We start from the raw sequence: 26,421 nt of genomic DNA on the forward strand, positions 1-26,421 counted from the left end.
GGGAGTTAACCGGTAGACTGAGAGGGAGAGAGGTTTGATATCCGTTCCGCTCTCCTCCCCTCTATACGGGGCGAGGAGATGTCCAAGGGAACCGTTTCCATCCATGAACTGTAGAGATGTTTCCCTCTCCGTTTATTGCTAATTCAACATGCACAATAAGCTGACTAGGAGGGATCCTCTCATGCATGGGTACATGGGATTTATCCAGGGGACTTCATTGGGAAATATATGGGTTTGTACTTTACAGGAGACTGTGCGTCTTCTTTAATGTTTCTAAACTGATACCTTCCTACTAAAACAGTTGCAAACAGAGTCTAGACTTCTGTCGATCTCAGTGCCACTGTAGACACAGGTGTATAGAAATGGAAGGGCTTGTGAAGGGCTTGTGAACCTTCTCCTCTAATGTTACAGAACCAAGCATGTGGATAAGGGAGCCAGGGTGAATGCTAAACTAAAACCGACGGACTGAAAAGACAGTGTTAAACATTAGACATTACCAAAGGCAGTTCTACTTGCTTTGTAAATGAAACCGCCCCCCAGAGATTTTGAAGAACCCCCCCCCCCCCAAAACCCCTGGTGAGAGAACAGTGATAACAGATGTAAAGCTGGACCCCTCCCATCTGCCTTCAGTTATTTACTGATACTAATCAGTACAGTACTCCTGACCATGTTATTGGTGATTTGGTCTGAACCTGCTTGGTTGTTTCTCACAGACACACACACAGACACACAGACAGACAGACACACAGACGGACGGACGGAAGAAAGGAAATGTTTAGCCGTGTGTGACTGACAACCAAACAGGTTCAGACCAAATCACCAATAACATGGTCAGGAGTACTGGTACTGATTAGTATCAGTAAATAACTGAACATGCATTGTGGTGAAGCTGTTAAATGTCATCATACAGCACAGTAGGTGTTTCTTTATGCGGAAATTATTGTTCCAGGAAAGGGATGGTAATTGTTGAGATAGAAATAGCAGACGCCTAATGTTGGGGAGGAACTCATGCAGTATAATGAATCAAATAAAACGAATGTGCTTGGATGAGTGTGAGCATTCCTACACAGATCGACGCACGCACGCACACACACTGACAGACACACACACACACTTGGCTGTGAGTTGTAGGGTGTGGATGTGCGTGTGTGTGCGCGCGTGTGTGTGTGTGTGTGTGTGTGTGTGTGTGTGTGTGTGTGTGTGAGCTGTACAGTGGTCCCTATGGATGAGATCACCTCTGGAGGAACGCTCCTCACCACCAGGCCTCTCTATGAATCAGACACCCCAGTCCAGCACAGAACAGACCTGCTCTCCTTTGTGTCGCTGAGACGCAGAGTACTGTACTAACAAGGCCAGCCGATATCATTAATAGTTGTGATATTGCATTGACTCCCGACAGCATATTACCTTGTCATGAACAGAATGTAGACAAGAAGTCACACTATCTGTTGTACTGTGAGACAGTGTGGGATACTGTAGTTCTCACCTCTGTTTGGAATGGGTTGCTATAGCTAGGCTATGTATGTCTTTATCTCTGTGCCATACAAAACTGCTGAGAATAAAGTAAACTACAATGTAGTCACTATTGACAACAGTGTTGGTGTTTATACTATCAACTTGTACAATATGTTGTACATGCTGTGCTATGGTGATGTGGAGACGAATGTTAAGTTCTCCATCATCAAAGGGCCAGACTTGGAGACAGGAGATGTTCACTTAAATTCCCATCCACCCCCCGTAGTGAGTATTACAATATTTCTGTTATAGCATTTGGTTTAGTAGTTCCTGTGGGATTTTCAGTTTCAATGACATCAAAGCCTGAATCTTATCTGACATTGTGTGTTTTGGCTCTGATCACGGGTCCTTAACAGGAATTGGATATGAAAAGAGCTATGCCTTGAAGTTGAAATGAGGCCTGTCTGAGGATAAGACAGCGGAAAATGTTTGGTTTAGTAAATTCCTGGCCTACCTGGAATATCCAGGGCTGAGTCTGACACGGCAGAGAGGAAGAGAGACCCGCTTTAAAACAAACATGTTGGGGGAGAAGTGGGCATATCTGCTGCTGAACCCGCCAAGTATGAGCCTAATGGTTTAGGCGGAGGGCTCAGGTAGCGTTTATGTGGTGAAATCATTGACAAGGAAGTCCACCAGTGCTTGGAGAAATAGTCAAACTTAATGATGAGTTAAAACGTCCAGAGTGGGGCCTCCCGAGTGGCGCAGTGACCTAAGGCACTGCATCGCAGTGCTAGCTGTGCCACTAGAGGTTCTGGGTTTGAGTCCAGGCTCCGGTCACAACCAGCCGGTCACAACTGCTCTGCCATCAGATGTGCTGCATAAAAAAATATTATGACCACGCATTGCAGGAAATTTGTCTGGGCTAGCCTCGATCACCTCTCCTTCCAACCCCGCAACCCCTCATCCTCTCTACTACACTCTTGATTAAGGTGCTTAATTTGACAGATGTTGAAAGGAACCAATTTGGAGGGGAACTTAATGTAACAAACAAACGTGCTCCAAACAAGAAATTCTCTTTTATCCAGGCCAGGGAAATTGTGAAATCTAAACATTCCCAGAGAAGAAGAAGTGGCCATATGTTTTACACAGTCTGGTTGTATATCATATTACTGTGTTTCTGGGACGAGACCGAAACACATGTAGGCATCTGTGTTGGCCAGCTATCTCCTGGGTCCAAACCTAGGTTCTCCTAAAGCGGACATGGATTTCTGTGTGGTAGGGGCACTAGGAGAAAGCCAGGGAGAAACTAGAAGGCCTGATATTCATTCAAATCAGACATGGGATCAGTCTGAGCTCTTGCCCCGAGGACGTCATTCAGTGAATAACGGACTGAATGCAGTCATTAGCTTGTTATAAATGACAGATGGAACGTTTGAAACTCCTGCTTAATAAACAGTACAACCTGTCCTCTGTTTGGTAGGAGCCCAGCCTGGGCCACGGTTTGGTTTCGCTCGCTGGAATGATAATTCAGTTCAAAATAATAATAATATGTACACTACCGGTCAAAGGTTTTAGAACCCCTACTCATTCAAAGTTTTTTCTTCATTTTTACTATTTTTTACATTGTAGAATAATAGTGAAGACATCAAAACTATGAAATAACACATATGGAATCATGTAGTAACCAAAAAAGTGTTCAAAAAAATCTAAATATATTTTAGATTTGAGATTATTCAAAATAGCCACCCTTTGCCTTGATGACAGCGTTTCACACTCTTGGCATTCTCTCAACCAGCTTCACCTGGAATGCTTTTCCAACAGTCTTGAAGGAGTTCCCACATATGCTGAGCACTTGTTGGCTGCTTTTCTCACCCCAAACCACCAACTGACGACCGCAGTCAGCTTGCAGGAATGCCACAAGGAGTCGCTAGAGCACGATGAGACAAGGAAATCCCGTCCGGCCAAACCTTCCCCTAACCTGGACAATGCTGGGCCAATTATGCACCGCCCCATGGGTCTCCTGGTCACGGCCAGCTGTGACATAGCCTGGGATCGAACCCGAGGCTGTAGTGGTGTCTCGGTCTGTTATTATTCCCGTCTTCCAAATCATCTCAACACACACCAGAATGATTTTGTTTAAGAGTTCACAGATACAAATCACTAATGGCAAACCATTTGTCTTTGTCTTGGAGAAAACTGATCAAGAGTTTTGAACAGCATGATGTTTCTATTTGACTCGGTTTATGGGATATATCGTCGTTAATGGCCAATGTGAAGGCAATTGCAATTGCATTAGATGTTTTCTGATAGACGGTGAGTAAGTACAGCACAGGACATTCCCAGTTTTGGCTCAAAAGAAGAGCACTCATGCCAAATTACTGGCATCTACTCCTTATCTATTTGCTTTACCTTGCATGAATATTTGACCTCATCTTATGTGTTCCTGTAAGTGCCTTATTAAATGCTGTCCATGAGCTGTAATTATTATCAGGTATGACATTGGCCATCCACTGTGTGCATGTGTGTGTACTCTACGGGTCCTCCTTTATAGAGCGGTCTGTAGATTGGGTGAAAACCGCTGTCTTGTCTCGTGACTCCCTCATCAGGAATGAGCCGTGCACGTATGGGTTTTTAAACCCTGTGTGTGAACCCTGCATCAATGCCCTGTGCTCTACTGTCTCCACATGGGGTAGGGGCCACAGTCAGGACCCTCTTTACAAGCTACCATGTGTTGAGTCCTGAAGCATTCCATCAAACAGTTAGGCAATGACCAGTCAGTCGTGTTTGAAACATCCCCTGGCAAAGGCCTTTATGTCCTCTGTGTGTGTCCTGCTGTCACATGCTAGACTAGACTATCTAACAGACAACCAGGCATCTGATACAGGGACACCACCCCATTAAGCCATTTAACTAGCCAGGATCACTTACCCAGGCTCCTCTGTTCTCTAACCAGCCACAGGTGGACCTCTAACAGCACAGGGGCCCAATTTCACCTTTGACCATGTGAGATATGCCACCAATGACTCCTCATACCTGAATGAACAGATTAAGTATGGCTAAACAGGGTGGTGACGTTTTTTAAGTTAATTTACAGTTGGGGTTAGCATAGGACGAATGGGGGTTGCAGTCTACAGATGAGATCTGCACTGCCATGTCCGTTATCTGTTATTCCGCAAAAATGTATTGAATACTTTATAGGAGGCATGCTGTGAGCTTCCACTCTGCAGGGCCCTGCTGTCACATGAGCTGAGCAAATGTTTTTTTATGTAATAATGGGGAGTGATTTGCAGTGGGCCAGCTGTCTGGGCTCTGGATCAGGAGGGGGAGAGATGAGATCAATGCAGAACCATGTCCGATCAGAGAGGCCTGTGGGCTGGGCAGGGGAGGGGGGCCTCCCTCTCTCCATGACCCTCGTTGAATGTGAAAGACTTATGAGCATATCCATCAACTCTTTCTTTCTCTCCCTACCTCCCTCTCTCTCCTCTCCCACAGTGACCGGCACCATGTCTCCAGCTCCATCCCGGTCCCGACAGGAGCCAAGTCTCAGCTCAGTGTCTCGGCTGCGTCCGAAGTGGGCTTCCCCACCCACACCAGCTCTCCAGATCCGGGCTCACTGAGGAAAAGGGCCAGTTCTGAGGCAGACAAGCAGAAGTACAAGGCCTCCCCTCCTCCCAGCTACGACACGACCATGTCCATGGACCAGCCCCAGAGTGCACCGCCCGACCCCAACCCCTCCCCCAAGCACTTGTCCTCCTCCCTGGACTCTAGCATTGACCTGGCCAAGACTCTGGAGGTTCAGGGACCAGCCCTGGGGGAGGGAGAACGAGAGGTAGAAAGAGAGGTAAAGGAGGTTGTGGAGGAGCAAGAGCAACAGCCCTCTGGCACTACTACAGGAGGCTCAGATTCCCCCACTCTGGCTGGAAGCACCACCAGTGAGCAGCATGCAGACCATACCATGAACGGCTCAGTAGTGCCAGGCGAGGGGCTGGGGGGGCCCGCAACAGGGCTAATGTTGACCATAGCATTAAACCCAGAGATGTGCTGCTCAGTGGAGCAGGCAGAGGAGATTATGGGGACAGAGGCCACAGGCCTGGGTTTAGGGATGGGCCTTGTGGATGGGGCCAGGCTGGAGGACTACCCCTGCATCCCCGTGGAGCACGCCGTGGCCGTGGAGTGTGACGAGCAGGTTCTGGGCGAGCTGGATGCCGCCGGCTTCGAGGAGTTCTCCCGCCGCATCTATGCACTAAACGAGAACATGTCCAGCTTCCGCAGGCCACGCAAGAACTCTGAGAAGTGAGGACAGGTGGGACCTTAGGGGTGAGGACAGGAGTCACATGGCACATGAGTCAGGGACATGAACATAGTGCGGGGGGGGGGGGGGGGGGGGGGTCCTGTGTGTGTGCTTTGGTGTGATTGTCCCTCTCCCCAAGCAGCAATAGAAAAACAAACATAGGCGCTACATTATCTGGAATGATGACCAATTTGCACTTCTTCTCAAAAAATATTTCTAGAATCCTTTAAATGAAATAAAGCGAATGTTTGTGATTGAAACGCTTCCTGGGCCTTCTTCTTTCAGGGTGCATGGCAGTGTTGTGAGATGGAGAGTGTGTGTGTGTGTGTGTGTGTGGTAACTACACACATAAAATGCATCCTTCCTTGAAGTAAGCAGTGATCTAACATGAGTGGGTTCATGAAAGCTATAGTCCCTACTTGTACCTGTACAGTCCTGCTAAATCAGTAATGACTTAAAGGGAATGAGGAAGGAAAGGTTCATTAGAACAGAGCCAAAGCCTTCAGCATGGCTGACAGAGGAAATTACTTACAGCAAAGACCTATCCCACCTCTGACCTCTGACCTCTGTCACCTATTAGGAAACCGACCAGTCACTAGGCCAGGGCAGCTTAGACCGTTGGCCCAATCAGATACTCCATAACTGTTACACCTTGCACCTCCAGGTCCATCAACCCCACCAGCCATTGGACAGGGCTGCCCTGTCTCTATCTCCAGGGGCCATCACTGTTCTGTTCTGGTTGAGTACGAGAAGAGAAAAGAAAAGAGAGGAGCGAAGCAGGCAGGCTTGAGCTCATGGCACATGGCAGGGATACAGTGCAATTTTTCTGGCTTTCTCCTCCATACCTGCTTTCTCCTTATTTGACTATTTTAATAAGCACCATTGATATAAGTATTCATATGAAGTCCAATTATCCAGATATTATTCAATAGACCAAAACATGAATGATGTGTACTGTATGCTGTTGAAATGTTGCACTCAGACCCTACATATAAATGACACATAATGACCTTTTTACATTTTAGTCTTATCTATTTTGTCCGCTTTCTTTTTCTTTTTCCTGTTGAACTACTTTTTGTTTTTCTTGCGTTGGTGTCCATTGGCCATTATGTGTGTTATTTATGTCTCTCACTGCATTTGTTTGTTTGTTTGCTTGTTTTAAAGGAAATCATGGTTTCTCTTTTCATCTCATGGGCAGTCAGTCATTCATTGATATTGTCAAGTGTCAATGGTCATCAGCCCTGGGTTCAAATCTTTCAAATACGTACATATAATCTGGATCTAACTGTGTCCCCTCTGGAAAGGACCACAGATCCCTGTAGACAGAAGCTGATATGGACAACTGATTTACATACTGCCCACCGTATACAACATAGATGGACTCGCAACAAGCGAGGGGGGGAGGGGGGGGGGGTGTATTATGATCAAGTACTGTGGTGGATGTTGAAATGTATTGTATTTAAAATGAGAGATTAAACCATTGTAGGTCATTTCCATTAAATGCTATACAGCATGTGACCTTGTACATATACTTTTGTATGGAGAGTTTTTTGTTAATAAAGACTTACAGTCCAATAGCATGGATGTATGTAGCCCTGTTTACACTGGTCTACATGTGTTTGTTTCAGAGGTGTGCGTGCGTATGCCTTTTATTTAACCTTTATTTATCCAGGTTAGGCTCGTAATCTCTTGTAACATAACTGGTATTGTAGCATCTGTCAACAGACTGTGAGATAGGACAACTTATAAGTAACTTTGTTCTGGTGCGCTGAGTTCTTGTCACTGATCCTTTGGACAAATCCCAATTTCTCAGGTGTTCGCATCTTTTCAATTTCAGAAGGGGAAGGAACATTTGGCCCATAGGTTTGCCTGTAACTTGCAAAGAGATGGAGGTGAAGCTACCGCTCCGCCCCAGAACATAATCAAGCATCTGATGCAATTCTCAAGATTTTAGTTCTGGGTTTCTGAGATTAGGCTGTGTTTAGACAGGTAGCCCAATTCTGATATTTTTTCCCACTAATTGGTCTTTTGACCGATCACATCAGATCTTTTCATGTCAGATATTTTTCAGGGCTGATCTGATTGGTCAAAATCCCAATTAGTGAGGAAAAAAAACAGAATTGGGCTGCCTGTCTAAATGCAGCTGTTGAAATCAAACCTATTTTGTATGAGAGACCAATGCATGTGTGCATGCACGTGTGTGTGAGTGCATTATTGAGTCAGGGATGGTGTGTTTGTGAGTGTATGTATGTTTGAGTGTAAATTAATGAGTGCGGTGTAGTTCTGTCAGCAGGATAATGATGCAATCCAGCCCAGCCCAGCCCAGCCCTGTCCTCTGGCTCTCTCTCAGTCCCCCTTCTGGATCACACACGCACACCACATTAGCTAGAATTGAAGCTGCAAACACTCTCACTTGTTCTAAACGAAAGACTATTCAATCTGCTTTTCAGTTAGTTTTATTTAAATCGCCAGATATCCAAGCCTCTATCTTTCATGGAGAGAAATAGGACCCCTTTATTAACTGTTGTTCAATGGTTATGTCTGCAGCCAGATGTCTTCAGAATGGGATATAAAGAAGTCAATGTAGTTGCATTTTGTAAGAGCTTGTAAGGCATGTAGATTAGATTTGTCTTTATTAGGTAACTGTATCATCATAGCTAATGTACCAGATAGTGGTTGGTTGCAGTTTAGCCAGCAGATCCGACACCTGACGCTTGCTTACAGCTGTACAACAGGGTCGGACAGGCGGTTTGTTTAAATGAAGACACCACGGGGCCGGTGCTAGCTATGGCTCGGAAAACAAACCTCAATCCAGAGATGAAAAATGGTGTTGACTCTGAATTGTCCCATTATCCCAACTGTTAAGCCGAGAAGATTGAATGAAAAACTGACCTTTTCATCCTCGTGCTAGGTAGCAGAAGCCACAGCATCAATTTATGAATGGCACTAGAACGTGCGTTGAACTACAAAGTATAATCCCAACTCTCCCAAAACTATGATGCTCGTCTGAAGTACAGTAATTCATTGGTAATCCATGTCAGTGTTGTGAAGGATGCAGTAACTAAGGCAATAAACAGCCACACTCTAGAACATTGTTGTTGATTTCTTTGTTGGAGCTCCAAAAACATAACTGGACCCTGTAGCAACATGAGTTCGATGGCACACACTGACGCATCTGAAAAAAACTAGCAGTCGTTTAATCTTCTCAGTGTAACAGCTGGGATAATTGGACAATTCAGAGTACAACGCCATTTCTTATCTCTGGATTGAGGTACGTTTTCCAAGCCATATCTCGCACCGCATCCACGGTGTCTTAATTTAAGCAAACAACCTGTCCGACCTTGTAGTGCAGCTGTAAGCAAGCATAAGGTGTTGGATCTGCTGGCTAGTTGCAGCTGTGAGGTGAAGAGATGACCAATGAGCACCTTAAATTCCAACCATTCCAGCCAAACATCCCACGGCATAAAGGAAATCAGTGTATGTCCTATCCATAGCTGACATACATTCATAATGGAGCCATCAAAAGTATTTTTAAGAAGGAAAGGAAAATACAATGGTCACGTAAGAACTCAACTGACATTCCTGCACCCCATTAGATGGTTGTGTGGAGGGAGGGGCTTTCAGGTTCAGCGGTCTTGTCCTTAGAAAGCCTTTCATCTGTAATTGAGTTAAATGACCAGAGAGGAGGAGACAAGGAAAGGGCTTGATGTTTTACATATCTATTTTCTTTTTTCTCATATCTTTCTACTATATCTCTGTGATTTGATTAACAATTCAAGACATGACTTCATACTGAAACAGTATACTGTACCTCTACCCCCCTTCCTTCTCTTTATTCTATATTTAGCTTCTAGGAACTTACTTAAACCTCTTGGTTCCTTTTAAGACACGAGACGACAAAGAGTTCCCTCCATTTTGTACTACCCAAGTCATGTCCCTGTCCGATTCTGAGGTTATCCAGCCAGTTGTGTCATGCACTTTTAGTCTACTCCACCCTGACAGACCGCATGGCTCTGGAAACTAATATGTCCTCTGGTCATCTTTTAAAGAGTTACATCACTGATATCGTCTTGCAATGAATCTATCCTGCCCGTTTGAGGCCCTTCATTACCACTGTAGGAAATAACCCAAATATTCTGGGTAACTTAATAACACATCTCAAAATAACTGCATTGGTTTGCTCAAATTGGGTTACAAACAACTGGATTCACTTGTTCCATGCATCCTGGGAACCATATTGTTACGGATACAAGTATCCTGTGTGTGTGTTTCTTTTCTCTCCTTCTCCCCTCACAGGTGAAAATCATCACTCCCCAATCAGTCACCAATCATCAATCAGAAGACACACCTCCTCCTGTTTCCTACCCAATCACTGTTCCTTTCCCTTTGTTTAAAAACCCTGTCAGTTGTTTGCTCTAGTGCTCAATCTCTCTGTAGATCTCGCTGTTTTGCGCTCGCTTTGTGTATTGACCTCTCTTTTGTTTGAGCACCTCCATAGCACTTTGTCATCACCTTTGAGTATTGTTTTTGCTTATGGTGTTTGTTTGTTTGCTGGTGGGAAAAGGGGAAACCAAGACAAGTCGCCCATGGGCATACACTACCCGTAGGTAGACTTTGTTAAATACACTAGTTAGATCTGGGCGGACCACCCACTGTATTTTTGGTTAGTTAGTTAGCTGTTGTTAAAGTAGGCTAGTCTAGCTTAGGGGTGTTTTTGAATACTTGTTTCTTTCCTTGGGTCCAGCTCAGCCCCTTTTCCTGCTCCCTCCATTACCGTGTGTTTATAAATAAACCTTGAGTTTGACGGTAGATTTCAGTTGTCCTGGTTATTACGTTCACACTTTTACTTTGTCACAATTATAATTTGCCTGAGTTATGTTACGGGTCTCATTACCACCCCCCTAGACTGTCGGGCCAAAAGGGATTCGTAACACACATAGATATGTGAGTATTCAGCTACTACAAATACACTATCCTATCCGGATGTCCTCACTGTCAACTGTTGAACATGTTAAACTGTTTGGAATGTACAGTCGTAGCCAAAGGTTGAGAATGACACAAACATACATTTTCACAAAGTCTGCTGACTCTGAATGTTATGAAGCGTGATCAGATTAATTGCAATTAATTGCAAAGTCCCTCTTTGCCATGCAAATGAACTGAATCCCCCAAAAAACATTTCCACTGCATTTCAGCCCTGCCAATAAAGGACCAGCTTACAGTCAGTGATTCTCTCGTGAACACAGATGTGTGTTGACGAAGACAAGGCTGGAGATCACTCTGTCATGCTGATTGAGTTGGAATAACACACTGGAAGCTTCAAAAGGAGGGTAGTGCTTGGAATCATAGTTCCTCCTCTGTCAATCATGGTTACCTGTAAAGAAACACGTGCCGCCATCATTGCTTTGCACAAAAAGGGCTTCACAGGCAAGGATATTGCAGCCAGTAAGATTGCACCTAAATCAACCATTTATCGGATCATCAATATCTTGAAGGAGAGCGGTTCAATTGTTGTGAAGGCTTCAGGGCACCCAAGAAAGTCCAGCAAGCGCCAGGACCATATCCTAAAGTTGATTTAGCTGCGGGATCGGGGCACCACCAGTACAGAGCTTGCTCAGGAATGGCAGCAGGCAGGTGTGAGTGCATCTGCATGCACAGTGGGGCAAAGACTTTTGGAGGATGGCCTGGTGTCAAGAAGGGCCGCAAAGAAGCCACTTCTCTCCAGGAAAAACATCAGGGACAGACTGATATTCTGCAAAAGGTACAGGGATTGGACTGCTGAGGACTGGGGTAAAGTCATTTTCTCCGATGAATCCCCTTTCCGATTGTTTGTGGCAGCTGGAAAGAGTAGACAATGTGAGCGCTACCATCAGTCCTATGTCATGCCAACAGTAAAGCATCCTGAGACCATTCATGTGTGGGGTTGGTTCTCAGCCAAGGGAGTGGGCTCACTCACAATTTTGCCTAAGAACACAGCCATGAATAAAGACTGGTACCAACACATCCTCCGAGAGCAACTTCTCCCAACCATCCAGGAACAGTTTGGTGATGAACAATGCCTTTTCCAGCATAATGGAGCACCTTGCCATAAGGCAAAAGTGATAGCTAAGTGGCTTGGAACAAAACATCAATATTTTGGGTCCTTAATCCCATTGAGAACTTGTGGTCAATCCTCAAGAGGTGGGTGGACAAACAAAAAACCCACAAATTCCAAGCATTGATTTTATGCAAGAATGGGCTGCCATCAGTCAGGATGTGGCCCAGAAGTTAATTGACAGCATGCCAGGGCGGATTGCAGAGGTCTTGAAAAAGAAGGGTCAACACTTCAAATATTGACTCTGCATCAACTTCATGTAATTTTCAAAGGCACTTTGACACTTATGAAATACTTGTAATACTCCAGTATTCCATAGTAACATCTGACAAAATATCTAAAGACACTGAAGCAGCAAACTTTATGAAAATTAATATTTGTGTCATTCTCAACTTTTGGCCACAACTGTACAGTGCATTTGGAAAGTAGTCAGACCCCTTGACTTTTTCCACGTTACAGCCTTTGGATTAAATAGTTTTTTTCCACATCAATCTACACAATACCCCATAATGACAAAGCAAAAACAGGTTTAGAAATGTTGGCAAATGTATTTTTTTTTTAAACTGAAATTATTACATTTTACATACAGTTGAAGTCCGAAGTTTACATACAATTATACAATTATATAAACTCTCTGTCTCACTGTTACAATGTGTCTGTCTACTTTCGACCTAATCCTGTTCAGGTGCCTCAGACACAGAGCTGGGAATGTCAACTCAGCCAATCACAGCGACACTAGAGTGAGGGATGATGTCGCCTTAGGAACCCAGGTAAGGAGTTGTGGGTGACTTAATATGGTCATGTACAGGTGTATGCTCTGTTATAGGAAGGGGAAGTTGGTATGCGTACTGCAAAGGCTCTATGTAATGTGTACGGTATGGGCGAATAGAAAGCTTGATAGAGCAGGGAGAGTGAGCTGGCCTCATTCTATCCTCCCATCTGTAAACCCGTCTATGTATGTGTGAACGTGGAGCACAGCTTGAGAGTTCATAATGGCCATTGTGTTAAGTATTCTGGGCTGTTCACCATCAGTGCCACCTCGCAAAATACACACTGTCCAAATCAGTGCACAGCTCGCTTTATAGCTGTGTTTGTCTATATATGGATTCATATGAGAATACCCTTTCCCCTCATGGTGTTTCCTACACGTACATTACCAACACACATACAGAGCCTTGCCTCGTTTAAAACAACGGCAGTTTGTGGGAGCATCTATAGAAAACTCCATTCTGATTGCTCCATTCCATCAACATTACTTCAATGTCATAGAGTTCAATGAAATGCAGCTAGAGTGTAGCCTACTGTACCATTGTGTGTAGTGATTGTATGAGTAATGCTATTTGCCTCGCCCCATCAACAGTCAATTTAAGGCTAATCAGATGTGATGAGAATGAGATGAGAGCTTGAGTCAAAAATCACATCTGGCAGGTGTTCAACAGTATAGATTTAAGTTGACAGAGAGAGGAATGTGGAGTTTTAAGTCATTAGTGAGCAGATACCTCATACTGGGACCATAATTATTTATAGCTGGATTATAGTCATAATACAAGGATAAGGGGTATAGGTTACAAGTATGGAGGGGAAACGCTCTGCTCCGGTCCCCATGTCTGAGAAATAGTTCAAGTTTGATTATTCGTCATATACACGTGATATATGTGAAGTACACAGTGCAACAAAATGCTAACTTCCAGGTTCACCTCTCGACAATGCAACAGCAATAAAAAAGTAATTATGGAAATAAGGAGTACTAGAAAATAAAAGATCAATGAAGGAACATTTGATAATATTGTTTGCAAAAATATACTAAAAGAAGGCATCCCTCTCCTCTCTTCTCCTCTCCTGGGGTCTGGACTGTGAGCATGTCTAGGCCATGCAACGCCGCATTGCAGTCCAGTCAGCTGTTTCACCCATCTCAGCCCCCCGGTCCAGTCACCCCTCCAGTGTTTTCATTTAAAAACCCAAATCTTTCCCTCCCTCTCCGCAAACCTGCCTTTTATAAGGCTGAATCACTTCTCTCCACAGGCACATGTTGAGCCTCATGAAATGAATTTGTGTGGAACTGATTTCATTGGAGAGATATCAATATTGGGATTGGAGAGATGACAGTGGAATATACTGGGCAAAAAATAACATTGCAGTGACCGTGACGGTTCCTTTGTGGACCTTTGTGAGATTAAATCCATAGGACACAATTGCTTAGGCTGACGTCAACGCAGTGCTTGCTAGCTAACAAGCTCATATGAACACTATGTTAAATTGACACTTTGTGGCATTCTATAAGTACCTTTACAAGCTATGAGTGGCGTAATTGACACTGACATATGTGGGGGAGAGGAATACTCAATACATTTTTTGCAACAGTCCCTTTCGGCTAACTTTGGGTAACAATATCACCGAAATATCTCTCACTACACCAAAGGAATTATCAGATTTTTGTTACCGGATGATCAGTTTGTTGTCCAGCTATAGATGGCTACATGTTTTTCTGTGAGATGTAAGATGTGCTCTCTTGGACACTGCATCGCTCTCTCTTTCTTTCTGTCCTCATTTCTCATTTTTTTTCATTTCTTTTCCCTTTGAGGGACAGCCATGCATTAATAGATTATGTGTATCTTGTGACTGATAGGATGGATGACCACAATGGCAGCCTGCAGACCTTTCTTAGGGGATTAGGATTGCATCAGTTCTGAATGAATATACATGAGGCGAGGAGAGGGTATTTATAATGTTGACAGCACAGGAGGCTGCTGAGGGGAGAACGGCTCATAATAATGGTCGGATCGGCGCAAATGGAATGGAATCAAACATCTAGAAACCATGTGTTTGATGTATTTGATACCATTCCACTTATTCCGCTCCAGTCAATAACTCAAACCTGTTCTCCCCAATTAAGATGCCACCAACCTCCTGTGGTTGACAGCGACCCTTTCAACCATGTATGCCCAGACACATTTTGCAGGCAGCAGACCTAATTGAGAGGATTAGTAGACCTAATGCACCAATTCTGTTAAAATATGCATGGGAAGAGGAGAGTGCAGTTATGTTGACACTTTCAGCCATGTACACTGAATGTACAGAACATTAGCAACACCTTCCTAATTTTGAGTTGGAACAGCCTCAATTCGTCTGGGCATGGACTCTACAAGGTGTTGAAAGTGTTCCACAGGGATGCTGGCCCATGTTGACTCCAATGCTTCTGAGTTGTCAAGTTGCCTGGATGTCCTTTGGATGGTGGACAATTATTGATACAAACTGTTGAGAAAAACCCAGCAGCGTTGCAGTTCTTGACACACTCAAACCAGTGCGTCTGGCACCTACTACCATACCCTGTTCAATGGCACTTAAATATTTTGTATTGCCCATTCACCCTCTGAATGGCACACATACCCAATCCATGTCATAATCCTTCTTTAACCTTTCTCCTCCCCATCTACACTGATTTAAGTGGATTTAACAAGTGACGTCAATAATTCGCCTGGATTCACATGGTCAGTCTGTCATGGAAAGATGTGTCCCTAATGTTTTGTACACTCAGTGTATAACCCACCCACACATCATTTGTAAGTGTCTATCAACATTCTAAATCCCCTCTTTTCTGTGTTACTGCAGACTTCCTCAACTGCCTAGACAGAGCAGTTCGAACCGTTCTCTGGACAGCTTCTCCCCTGGACCAAACTGTCTCTCGAAAGGTCTGAAGACGTTTGGCCGTCTGTGCTCTGACTTAATCAGAGCGCATCTTTTAATAAAACACACACACGTACACTGTCAGCAAGGATGTATATAAGAAGCCAATCATATATTTTATATGACACGGAAATCATTTATTTTACCAGAGAAGACCATTATACCTTTCATATGAGAAGACCCAGAAGGAGTTCTCCCTATTAATTATCTGGTTATGATGCCGAGGTGTATTGAAGCCTTTGATCAGAAGCCATTCCTGACCACAGGACTCACGTACATCTGATGCTGTTCTTCACTCTGCAACCAGGCAGCTGTGAGTAGGGAGCGAGGGAGAGGGGCTACATGAGGAGGTGAAGTTAGAGGGCTATAGGGAGGAAAAGGTTCTGCCCTGGCCTAACATGGCCTGGCATCTCGTTATATAAACCCTATCAGCAGGTATGAAGACCCTGCTAGAAGATTTACTCTGTTCTGTGGGCTGTATGTCAGTCATAGTATAAAATATGTTCACTGAAGGGAAGAATGGCTTCCAACCTGTGGTGATGCTTTGATATCAGAGGCAATAGCTCACTGACTGAAAATAGGGCCCTCTGAAGTACATTAGGAGAGAGTGGGGTAAGTGGAGCCAACCAGTTAGTTGAGCCACCTGTTGTTTCTATATTAAATATTTAGGAAGAGGTCATGGAGTCTGTGAACGAAGAAACTACATGTAAAAAGTGGTAAGCAAGTTAGGTCCAAAAGATTTTCACAAAGTACATTTTTCCGTATGTTACAGGTTTCGTGATGCGTGTATCTAAACCAAAGTAGATAGTTTTAACGTGTAAGTTCCAAATATCTCTAACCGTCGCACCTGTGTGAGTTTTTTTCTTTTGCGTGATGTCAGTTGAACTCTCACTGTTCCAAAATGTGATTGTTACGCAACAGGATAGTTAACCGCTCTGGCCTCAAACCAAGGAACGCTGCCTGCTAATTATCCATAGGTTATGTTTCAACTTGTCAATTTCTAATTATTTTCTAACCACAGTTTGAATTGAGGTGTGTTCCGCCTCCTCGTTAATTCGCATAAGAAGTAGCCCATTTCACTGTTGCGGACAATTTATGTTTGAGGCTCCTCTGAGCCGGACAAACTTCTCTCTTCAACGAGAGCCCAAGCACTTCCCTCGTGTTTGCCCAGATCAAGTATGAAGACCTTGCGGATCTCTAGTCAGAACAGGCCTTTCACAAACTTTTTCCCCCAGCACATTTTCTGGCTGGCGCCCACATTGGTTATTTTCCTTACAAATTTGACTTTTTGTGTGAGTTCCTATCAAAGTAAGTGGCCTATTTTCTGCAGTAGCACACCGTATGTATGGATTTATTCACATGTTTTCAAGTACTGGTAACAAATCATGCATTTCGATTCTTGCATAGATTGTAATGGACACATGATGTGTGTGATACTTTTTTGAATGTTGTACTGATTATGATGAGCTAATGCTAAGCTATTTGCCGGCTATGTGTGGCACCATGTTTGTTGACATCATACAATGCATTCTGGCTGTCACGTAAGTGTCTGTCAGAACAAAGACATAACAAGGGATAGTTCATTTGACTGACTTATGATGCTTTCAAGACAACTGTGAACTCTGAAAAATACTAGGTAAAATCATGACATCAATGATCTTCAGGTCGGGAAGTCAGACCTCTAGAAAGAAGAATTCCGAGTTGGATGACCGTTCAAAATTATTTTTCCTAGTCGGAGCTCGTTTTTTTTCCAGTTCCCAGTTGCCTTGAACGCACTGAAGTCGGAAGTTGGAGATTTCCAAGTTCCTAGTTGTTTTGAACGCGGCATCAGATTGTAACTTTAGTACTTCAGGGATGTCAGCTCAGACCTCTCTTTCCAGGGTTTTTATTTTTATTTATCGTATAAACTTCTCTTGTGTTTGCCCCCCATTTATTGATAAATCCCCCCCTCATAGTAATATTTCCTGCATCAAATCCCCCCATGATACCTTCACCCATTTCTACACCCCATGGACTTGAAAAACCCCCACAAATGAAATGAAACCCCCCTAAAATGGTTTCATCCCTGTTTACAGTAGCTTTCACGCTACGGTTGGGCTAGGCGGTAGGCTTGTATTTGGTGTGATGATCTGTAAGGTGAAAACATTTTATTTGCTTTGTTATTTGTCAAAAACGGTAAACAACTTGTCAAGTCATGTGCTCCTGGTCTTGTTTACACTGTAACATGTACATTGACGATTTGTTATATGCTGAAAAGTGACTAAACTAAGTTAATATTTTTCAGGAAATGAGCGCAGCCATCTTTTGACTATTTGTGTCTTATAGTGAATGGCATTCTGGAATTAGGGAGTTTTCGCAAACATAAATAAACATTGCTGACATCAAGAATTTAGCTTCTGTTAGCTTAACTGACATACATCTCTTTTCTAAACAATATTACATTTCTCCCTTGTGCTCACCAGAGATGTGGTACATTGTAAACAAGTCTAGCTGTTAGGTCAATAACTTGTTTTTTTTTGTCAGCGCAACCTGTTATTTAGACTGGTTTATGGAATGAGTTTAGCTGTGAATGTGTACCGTGTGATGTTTGGATGATGAAGTTCACATTTATCTTTAGAAATAAAAGGTGAAATTGAAGAATAAAGTTGTGAAGACCTTTATTTCCCATCAGTACAAAACATTGTTTCGATACTTTTCAGACAACAATGCTGTTTAAACGCATTTGTTGTATCATACGTTCTTTTGCTCCTGTTCCAATCACGTGTTTGTGATCGTACACTGCAGGGACTACTCAACAAGGATCACAAATATGTGATCGTACACTGCAGGGACCATTCAACAAGGATCACAAATATGTGATCGTACACTGCAGGGACCACTCAACAAGGATCACAAATATGTGATCGTATACTGCAGGAACCACTCAACAAGGATCACAAATATGTGATCGTATACTGCAGGAACCACTCAACAAGGATCACAAATATGTGATCGTATACTGCAGGAACCACTCAACAAGGATCACAAATATGTGATCGTATACTGCAGGAACCACTCAACAAGGATCACAAATATGTGATCGTATACTGCAGGAACCACTCAACAAGGATCACAAATATGTGATCGTATACTGCAGGAACCACTCAACAAGGATCACAAATATGTGATCGTACGTGTCAAAGGGTTAAGATTGTTTTGTACATGAGCCAATGGCCATGGTGTATGTTGAGTAATGGCCACCATACCCCATACAAATAATGATTACGTTTAGTCAGTTTTATGCATAATATGCATAGTATTTTTGCAGTGTCATGCATATGAACTCAAAATGGTGCATTTTTATTGTTACAGAGCAGACATCATCATCCCCGTGTATACAAATGTGAAACAAGCAGCGATCTAACCTCACTTGAGGTTCTTGAGAGAGCCGCCAAGGAAGTCAGAAGGGAAGAAGTCCATTCAAGCAGCAGCAAGGGATGAAAACATTTACTGAATGACACTGAAGAGGAACCTTGACAAAAAAAAAAGAAAACAAACATGAACCTGTGCAAAGGATAGGCTGTGAGTAAAAGAGGCACAATAAGGTCTTATTTGATGACATGGAGTCTGAGCTTGCTAACATATCAAGAATCTTATGGACCAGTTTTATGGGCTTAGAAGCCTCAAATGCAGAGAACTTGCCTACGAATTGGCACTTCAAAACAACATGCCTGTCCCAGACAACTGGTCATGAAATGGAAGGGTAAGTGATATTGAACAGAGAGATCTATACTGTATATGAATGTAGGCATAAATGTAAGATTTACAGTAAACCACACCTCCTTGCCATGAATTTCACCCGCCACAGTCCCAGGACACCATTACCTACTTATCCCAAGGTGGTTGAACTTACCCTGTCCCTATGCTCAACTTACCCCATACTCAGGGTAAGTTGTGCCAAGAGAAAGCTATGTTTTCAAAACTGTTATGTTTACATTCATTCTGATTATTTCCAGGGATGCACTACATCCTAAAATGCAGTGCCTTGGAAAAGTATTCATCCCCCTTGGCGTTTTTCCTATTTTGTTGCATTACACTTTGGATTTCATGTAATGGACATACACAAAATAGTGAAATGAAAAAAATTACTTGATTCAAAAAATTATAAAAAACAGGAAAGTGGTGTGTGCATATGTATTCACCCCCTTTGCTATGAAGCCCCTAAATAAGATCTGGTGCAACCAATTACCTTCAGAAGTCACATAATTAGTTAAAGTCCACCTCTGTGCAATCTATGTATCATATGATCTGTCACATGATCTCATATATATGTATATGTATATGTATATACATGTGTATATATATATATATATATATATATATATATATATATGTGTTCTGAAAGGTCTCAGAGTCTGCAACACCACTAAGCAAGGGGCACCACCAAGCAAGCGGCACCATGAAGACCAAGGAGCTCTCCAAACAAGTCAGGGACAAAGTTGTGGAGAAGTACAGATCAGGGTTGGGTTATAAAAAAAGATCTGAAACTTTGAACATCCCACGGAGCACCATTAAATCCATTCTTTTTAAATGGAAAGAATATGGCACAACAACAAACCTGCCAAGAGAGGGCCGCCCACCAAAACTCACGGACCAGGTAAGGAGGGCATTTTTTATTTAATTTTTAAATGTTTTAATTTGACCTTTATTTAACCAGGTAAGCTAGAGTTACACATGGAATAAACATTAATCAGAGAGGCAACAAAGAGACCAAAGATAACCCTGAAGGAGCTGTAAAGTTCCACAGCAGAGATTGGAGTATCTGTCCATAGGACCACTTTAAGCTGTACACTCCACAGAGCTGTTTTTTACGGAAGAGTGGCCAGAAAAACAGCCGTTGCTTAAAGAAAAATATAAGCAAACATGTTTGGTGTTCGCCAAAAGGCATGTGGAAGACTCCCCAAAAATATGGAAGGTTCTCTGGTCAGATGAGACTAAAATGTAGCTTTTTGGCCATCAAGGAAAACGCTATGTCTGGCGCAAATCCAACACCTCACATCACCCCGAGAACACCATCCCCACAGTGAAGCATGGTGGTGGCAGCATCATGCTGTGGAGATGTTTTTCCATCGGTAGGGACTAGGAACTGGTGGATGATGGATGGTGCTAAATATAGGGAAATTCTTGAGGGAAACGTGTTTCAGTCTTCCAGAGATTTGAGACTGGGATGGAGGTTCACCTTCCAGCAGGACAATGACCCTAAGCACAATGCTAAAGCAACACTTGAGTGGTGTAAGGGGAAACACTTAAATGTCTTGGAGTGGCCTAGTCAAAGCCCAGACCTCAATCCAATTGAGAATCTGTGGTATGGTTTAAAGATTGCTGTACACCAGTGGAACCCATCCAACTTGAAGGAGCTGGAGCAGTTTTGCCTTAAAGAATGGAAAAATCCCAGTGGCTACATGTGCCAAGCTTATAGAAACATACCCCAAGAGACTTGCATCTGTAATTGATGCAAAAGGTGGCTTTACAAAGTATTGACTTTTGGGGGGTGAATAGTTATGCACCCTCCAAGTTTTCTGTTTTTTTTTTTGTCTTATTTCTTGTTTGTTTCGCAATAAAAAATATTTAGCATTTTCAAAGTGGTAGGCGTTGTGTGAATCAAATGATACAAACCCCTCAAATCTGTTTTAATTCGAGGTTGTAAGGCAACAAAATAGGAAAAATGCCAAGGGGGGTGAATACATTCGCAAACCACTGTATATATAGATATCTTTTCAGAAATAATACAATATTTCCCTTGGCTGATAAATATGCTGTGAATGTTTTTTTTTCTCCATCCTCCCGGTTGCTATGCACATCTATATGCAGCGGCAGACCGCCCTAGATGGCCAAACCCAACAATTGGTTTTAGATATGTATCTGGGATTATTATTTTCAGCAACCATTCATCAATGTGTCAGTTTAATTTATTACAAACCTCTCTGGTCTTCTTGCAGACTTGTCAAACGTCTATGAAAGTACAATTCAGTGACCAAGTCATCCTGGGACATGCTCTCTGTATTCAACCTCCAAATCTGAGAGTTTACTATATATTTAGAGATGCTGCTTCTTAAGCCAAAAGAAGAGATTTAAGTAAATAACTGAGGAAACATTGTCATTGCTAACATCTTCATCAGCATTCTTAATGCACACACAAATCCATCCCCAAGTATCCACACGCTATATCCACATGCTATGCCGCATGGGGTTCAGCCAGCCCAGTATCCTCTGGGCCTCAGAGTGCAGTTGGATCTGATAGGGCTCCATTAATAGTAGTCAGGAACCCTATCAGATCAAGCTTGTGGTCTGATGGGGGGAAACGTGCTCTGTAGAAGCCAAGGTTCACCATAAATATGCAATATAATGTATTACTATAACATCATATTTTACATACACTGATATGAAATAGTGTTCTATTTAATTATGTGAAGTTCCTCAGGGTCAAGTCACACTGTTCATTCATTGGTCCTCTTCCACCATAGTAATTTCAGTCTCAGCTAGGCCCGGATTAGCAGTTCTCTGCCATTTGTCCTTTAGCCTATTCCCCATTTCCCTCCATTCCTCCTTAGTTGTCATGTTGTCTGTGGATTGTTTCTATTCACTTGCTTCCTGCGAAATGTTGGCACTCTCTGCAGAATACATAAACATCTTGGATCAAATCATAGACTGAATAAAAATATTTTCCTGCCATTGAAAAGCTAGTACATTAGACATAGCGATATAGAAGGAAACATATAATGTAGTATTTTATTGATTCAGCTTTGAGTAATGGTGCAGAACAGTACATTTTAGACTCACTAAGCATCCAGCAAAGAGAAACCTGTGATTTGTTTAATGTACAGAGTATTTTACAAGACATTTGAGCATGCAGAGGAAAGTTGTGTAATCCACATTGTGTTACCCTTCAGTTGCAACTTTCATGGTAGTCTGTATCAAAGCCTTGTTTAATTTTCCCTCACACATATTCATTATTTTTCAAACTCCTACACACACACACACACACACACACACTCTACACACTACACACCCTCAGTTGGGTGCTATGGAGGTGGAGAAGGCTCTGTGGTCCAGGCATTCCATATCCATCTGGAGTTCCATATGGCCTAGTTTCCATCAGGGGAAGGAACATGCCATGGCTCTGCAACTTTGGACCCTTCCAGCGATTTGCTCCAGCTCTGCTCTCCTCTGCGGTCACTCATTCGGCAGACACCACTCATTCCACACGCTATGTTCACACTCACTTCTCTGACCAACTTTTCAGAGAGACGAACCCCGAAAAATTGTTGTTATTCAAGAACTGAAATCCAGTAGCATTGCATAAGGGGGATGAGCTGGCATTAAGAGCCTCTGTGGTACAAATATAGAAAGAGTGAGAGAGAGAGATGTGATAAAACAGAATAAGGGAGAAAGTATTTTTGGGCCTTTTGAAGAGTACTGAGAAATACTTGCTATTGTCTGTCACTGTGTGGCTCCTTATTAAAAGATAGGCCTATCTCTCACTGGTGATCGATGGGCCACAGCAGTTAGTCACAGACAAGATTCTCACATCCTCCTGCTTCCTCCCTTCTAATGTATAGAGACTTACCTGCTCTTACTGTATAGCAGAGTATCCCCTTGCTCCCTTTGTAAGGATTTGATTTTGATCCACCATGAAGAATGCAACAAGATTTTTTTAGCAGAAGTATAACATGTCAAGGTTGTAAATGATTCCTAGAACATTCCAGGGTTTAATGCTGTCTTTGTCACGCTAGTGGTCCATTAGAAACCCTCGAAATTGATATTATTCGCCCTTCCTTTAACAATATAATAGAACTATTACGCTATTAACTTCATTGTCATTACTGGTTTTACACTGCAATTGGACACAGTATGAATGCCTCGTGCAGAAAGTGAGGATTGACATTCCATATTATATTGTTTATTGGATTATCTGAGGAAAGCTATTTCTCGTTAGGATAGAATGCTATTATGTCATTGTTGTTTTTGATAAAGATGTCTGATAGTGTTACTGTATTCCATAGAATGTCCTCACAGCCGCCTCTGATAGGGATATGGACTATGGAATGTGTGTTTGTAGTCTAGATCCTCTGGAAACACTTTGCTCCCACTTTTGGCGTTGGTTAGAGGAGTGCTCTTTCTATCTTGGGGAAGCAATCACATAGGAAGACAAGGCTTTGACCTGCTATTTCATGATAAGGCAAATTAATTATTTTGACACAAATTACTATATATGTTGACCTATGTTCCCTCCAATTTGTTCCAATACTGAGCAAATTTCAGGTCTGCTGAGCACAAACATTCTGTGCAACTTCCAGCGTGCATTTACTGTGAACACTGTGTAAGCCTATCAGAGTGGCCTACCATTAAAAAAAATGAGAAAATGCATCCCCTAACATTTTAACATGGAAATAGCTGTTCTGTCATTCAGCCTACAGTAGCAGCCAATGTGTGGTGTTCAATGTAGTCCTACATTTCATGAGACTTTTGAAAAAAACATGCAGGGCTTGACAATAACCTGTTTATCCACTTGTCCTTCAGACAAGCAGGTGAGAAACATGTTGTTGTGTTGTTTGATGAAAGAAACCACTTTACAAAATAAAATGCATTATTATTTCCATACTATTAATTAGTCTCAAAATACAACACTGCCCCTTTAAGTAAAAAAAAGCTCTTCAGGTAGTCAGGTAGACTCTTTTCAAAGTCCAGGAATGTACATGTTTTGTGCTCTTGTAGGAAGCAATCACTCCCGTATTGCTGACTACAAATGATCTATAACTGGGCTAATAACTCACTAACCTGCAAAGGATATGAACAAAATGTGCACACGTGGCTACGTGCAGCTCTCGCTTTGATCTCAAAACAAGCGCATGCCGTAAACAGTCCAGTTTAAATGTCACAGATCCGTATGGTCTATTTGCATATAGGCCTACTGCAGCTCTGATTGGTTATTCCGCACAGGTCTGTGTAGAGTAAGGGCTGAGTCTTGCATGTCAATGCCATAGAATCCTACATCAGAGTAGGATTCTATGGCATTGACATGCAAGACTCAGCCCTTACTCTACACAGACCTGTGCGGAATAACCAATCAGAGCTGCAGTAGGCCTATATGCAAATAGACCATACGGATCTGTGACATTTAAACTGGACTGTTTACGGCATGCGCGTTGTGCATAGTTTGTTTTGTTTTGGTATATTGCATTTAAAGTGGCTAATATTGTGTAATATTGTGTCAACAGAGGGCAGACAATTAAACAGACCTGTTGTTGACTGACAAATCAGAACGGAACATGTTCCAACACGTACATGTACCCAACACTGTCCCTGCAAAGCCTCTCCATCAGTGCTAGTGGGATATAGGTTGATCAACTGAGGCCTCAGTGAAGTGTCTTAACAATGTCAGGGCATTTCTTTCTTGACCTGTTCCTGGACATATTTCATTCTTGTTACTGTACATCCAGAGACAGACGGCATGTAATATAATCTTGAGTGACAGCATGAAATGTCAAATCAGACCACATTGGTGGTCTCACATGGAGAGATCGGCATCAAAGCCTGACATCCAGGTGAGGTGTGAGTGTAAAAGTCAAAGCTTTTCCCACCTGTGATTGACAGCTAGTCTCCCTCGGAGACTCTACAGCAGTCTCTTTTATTTCCTTGTCTTCCCTACTACCTCTGATTTTGGCTCCCCTCTGCTCCCCACCTCTCCATCATTTCTTCCAGAAGCTCTAAAGATAAGCCAGACAGGTAGGGGTGATAAAAGCAAGGCCTCTGTTGGTCCCTGGTCTGGCCCATGTTAAGAGCAGAGCATCAGAGCATCCATCTGCTCAGCAGGCAGCAGCATATCTTGAAGCTCCTGTAACCACATGTGTTTCCAGTCTTCCCCTACTGTGGAATTCCTACCGATATGGAACAGGGGGCTAAATTGAAACGGCTTGCTACAGACATAGTCAGACGTTATTGGATTCAATGTATTTTATTGCGCAATGTCAGGAGTGTCTCGTTCAATGATAAGTGGGATCAACGTTGTCTTAAATCGTACCGGGGGGCGTACCCATTTCATTGGCTGTATGTGTCAATGTGCAGATGGCCTCCTAATAGTGATTGCTGCATCCAATCAAATGATCCCTTGGCCTATGTGTGCCTTAGAATGCTTTCCCCTCCACATCAGAGCATAGGCACTACCGGTCTGAGAATGGATTTTTTGTTATTATAAATAGGACAGGAGGCAGGTTGGTTTGGAGTTTAAAGAAGAGAGGATGTGTCTGATAAGACAGGAGGAATTCCCATCCAGAACTTCCCATCCAGATCCAGCCAGGTCCCAGGCAGGCCAGGGGGAGATTTATGAAGAAGCTGTACGTCTGACAAACATGAAGCATAAAGCCTCCTTAATCCCAGCTCTGCTCCCACTGGGGACCTTTATCACTGAGGGGTATGTGAGAGGCCTCTTGGGGTTACGGCCTAGTATAAGGTCTGTCTGCCAGGACCCAGTCTATGGCACGATTAGGGAGCCGTCTGAAATGAATCAATTACGAGTGGTGTGATTTAATATCGGCCTGTACTAACTGCAGCGGGTCACGTAGAGATCATGAATTGCCCCTGACTTTGTAAGGGCGGCCAACGACTGCCTACTTCTTCTGGATGTGCTGCTGGTTTATTTATGCAGTACTGTTACGTGGCACATGATACTTCTTTGAGGACTGCCAAGACCAAGCTACTATTTACATACCAGCAGGGTTGGGCAGGTTACTTTCTAAATGTAATCCGTTACAGTTACTAGTTACCTGTCCAAAATTGTAATCAGTAACGTAACTTTTGGATTACCCAAACATAATCTGATTACATTCAGGTACTTTTAGATTATTTTCCTCTTAAGAGG

At 42.9% G+C, this 26,421-nt stretch overlaps 1 protein-coding gene across 2 annotated transcripts in view; it reads left to right on the forward strand.

Moving 5' to 3' along the window:
* Positions 1 to 7,348, forward strand: part of LOC139418271 (UV radiation resistance-associated gene protein-like) — a 133,844-nt gene extending 126,496 nt beyond the window's left edge. For both annotated transcript variants that reach the window (XM_071167604.1, XM_071167605.1), the window contains one exon: positions 4,948 to 7,348. In XM_071167604.1, coding sequence (XP_071023705.1) covers positions 4,948 to 5,752 — 805 coding nt within the window. In that variant the 3' untranslated portion in view covers positions 5,753 to 7,348. The remainder of the gene's footprint in view (positions 1 to 4,947) is intronic.
* The last annotated feature ends 19,073 nt before the right edge of the window (positions 7,349 to 26,421 follow it).

Source organism: Oncorhynchus clarkii, chromosome 10, assembly GCF_045791955.1.
Source record: "Oncorhynchus clarkii lewisi isolate Uvic-CL-2024 chromosome 10, UVic_Ocla_1.0, whole genome shotgun sequence".
Taxonomy (NCBI): Eukaryota; Metazoa; Chordata; class Actinopteri; order Salmoniformes; family Salmonidae; genus Oncorhynchus; species Oncorhynchus clarkii.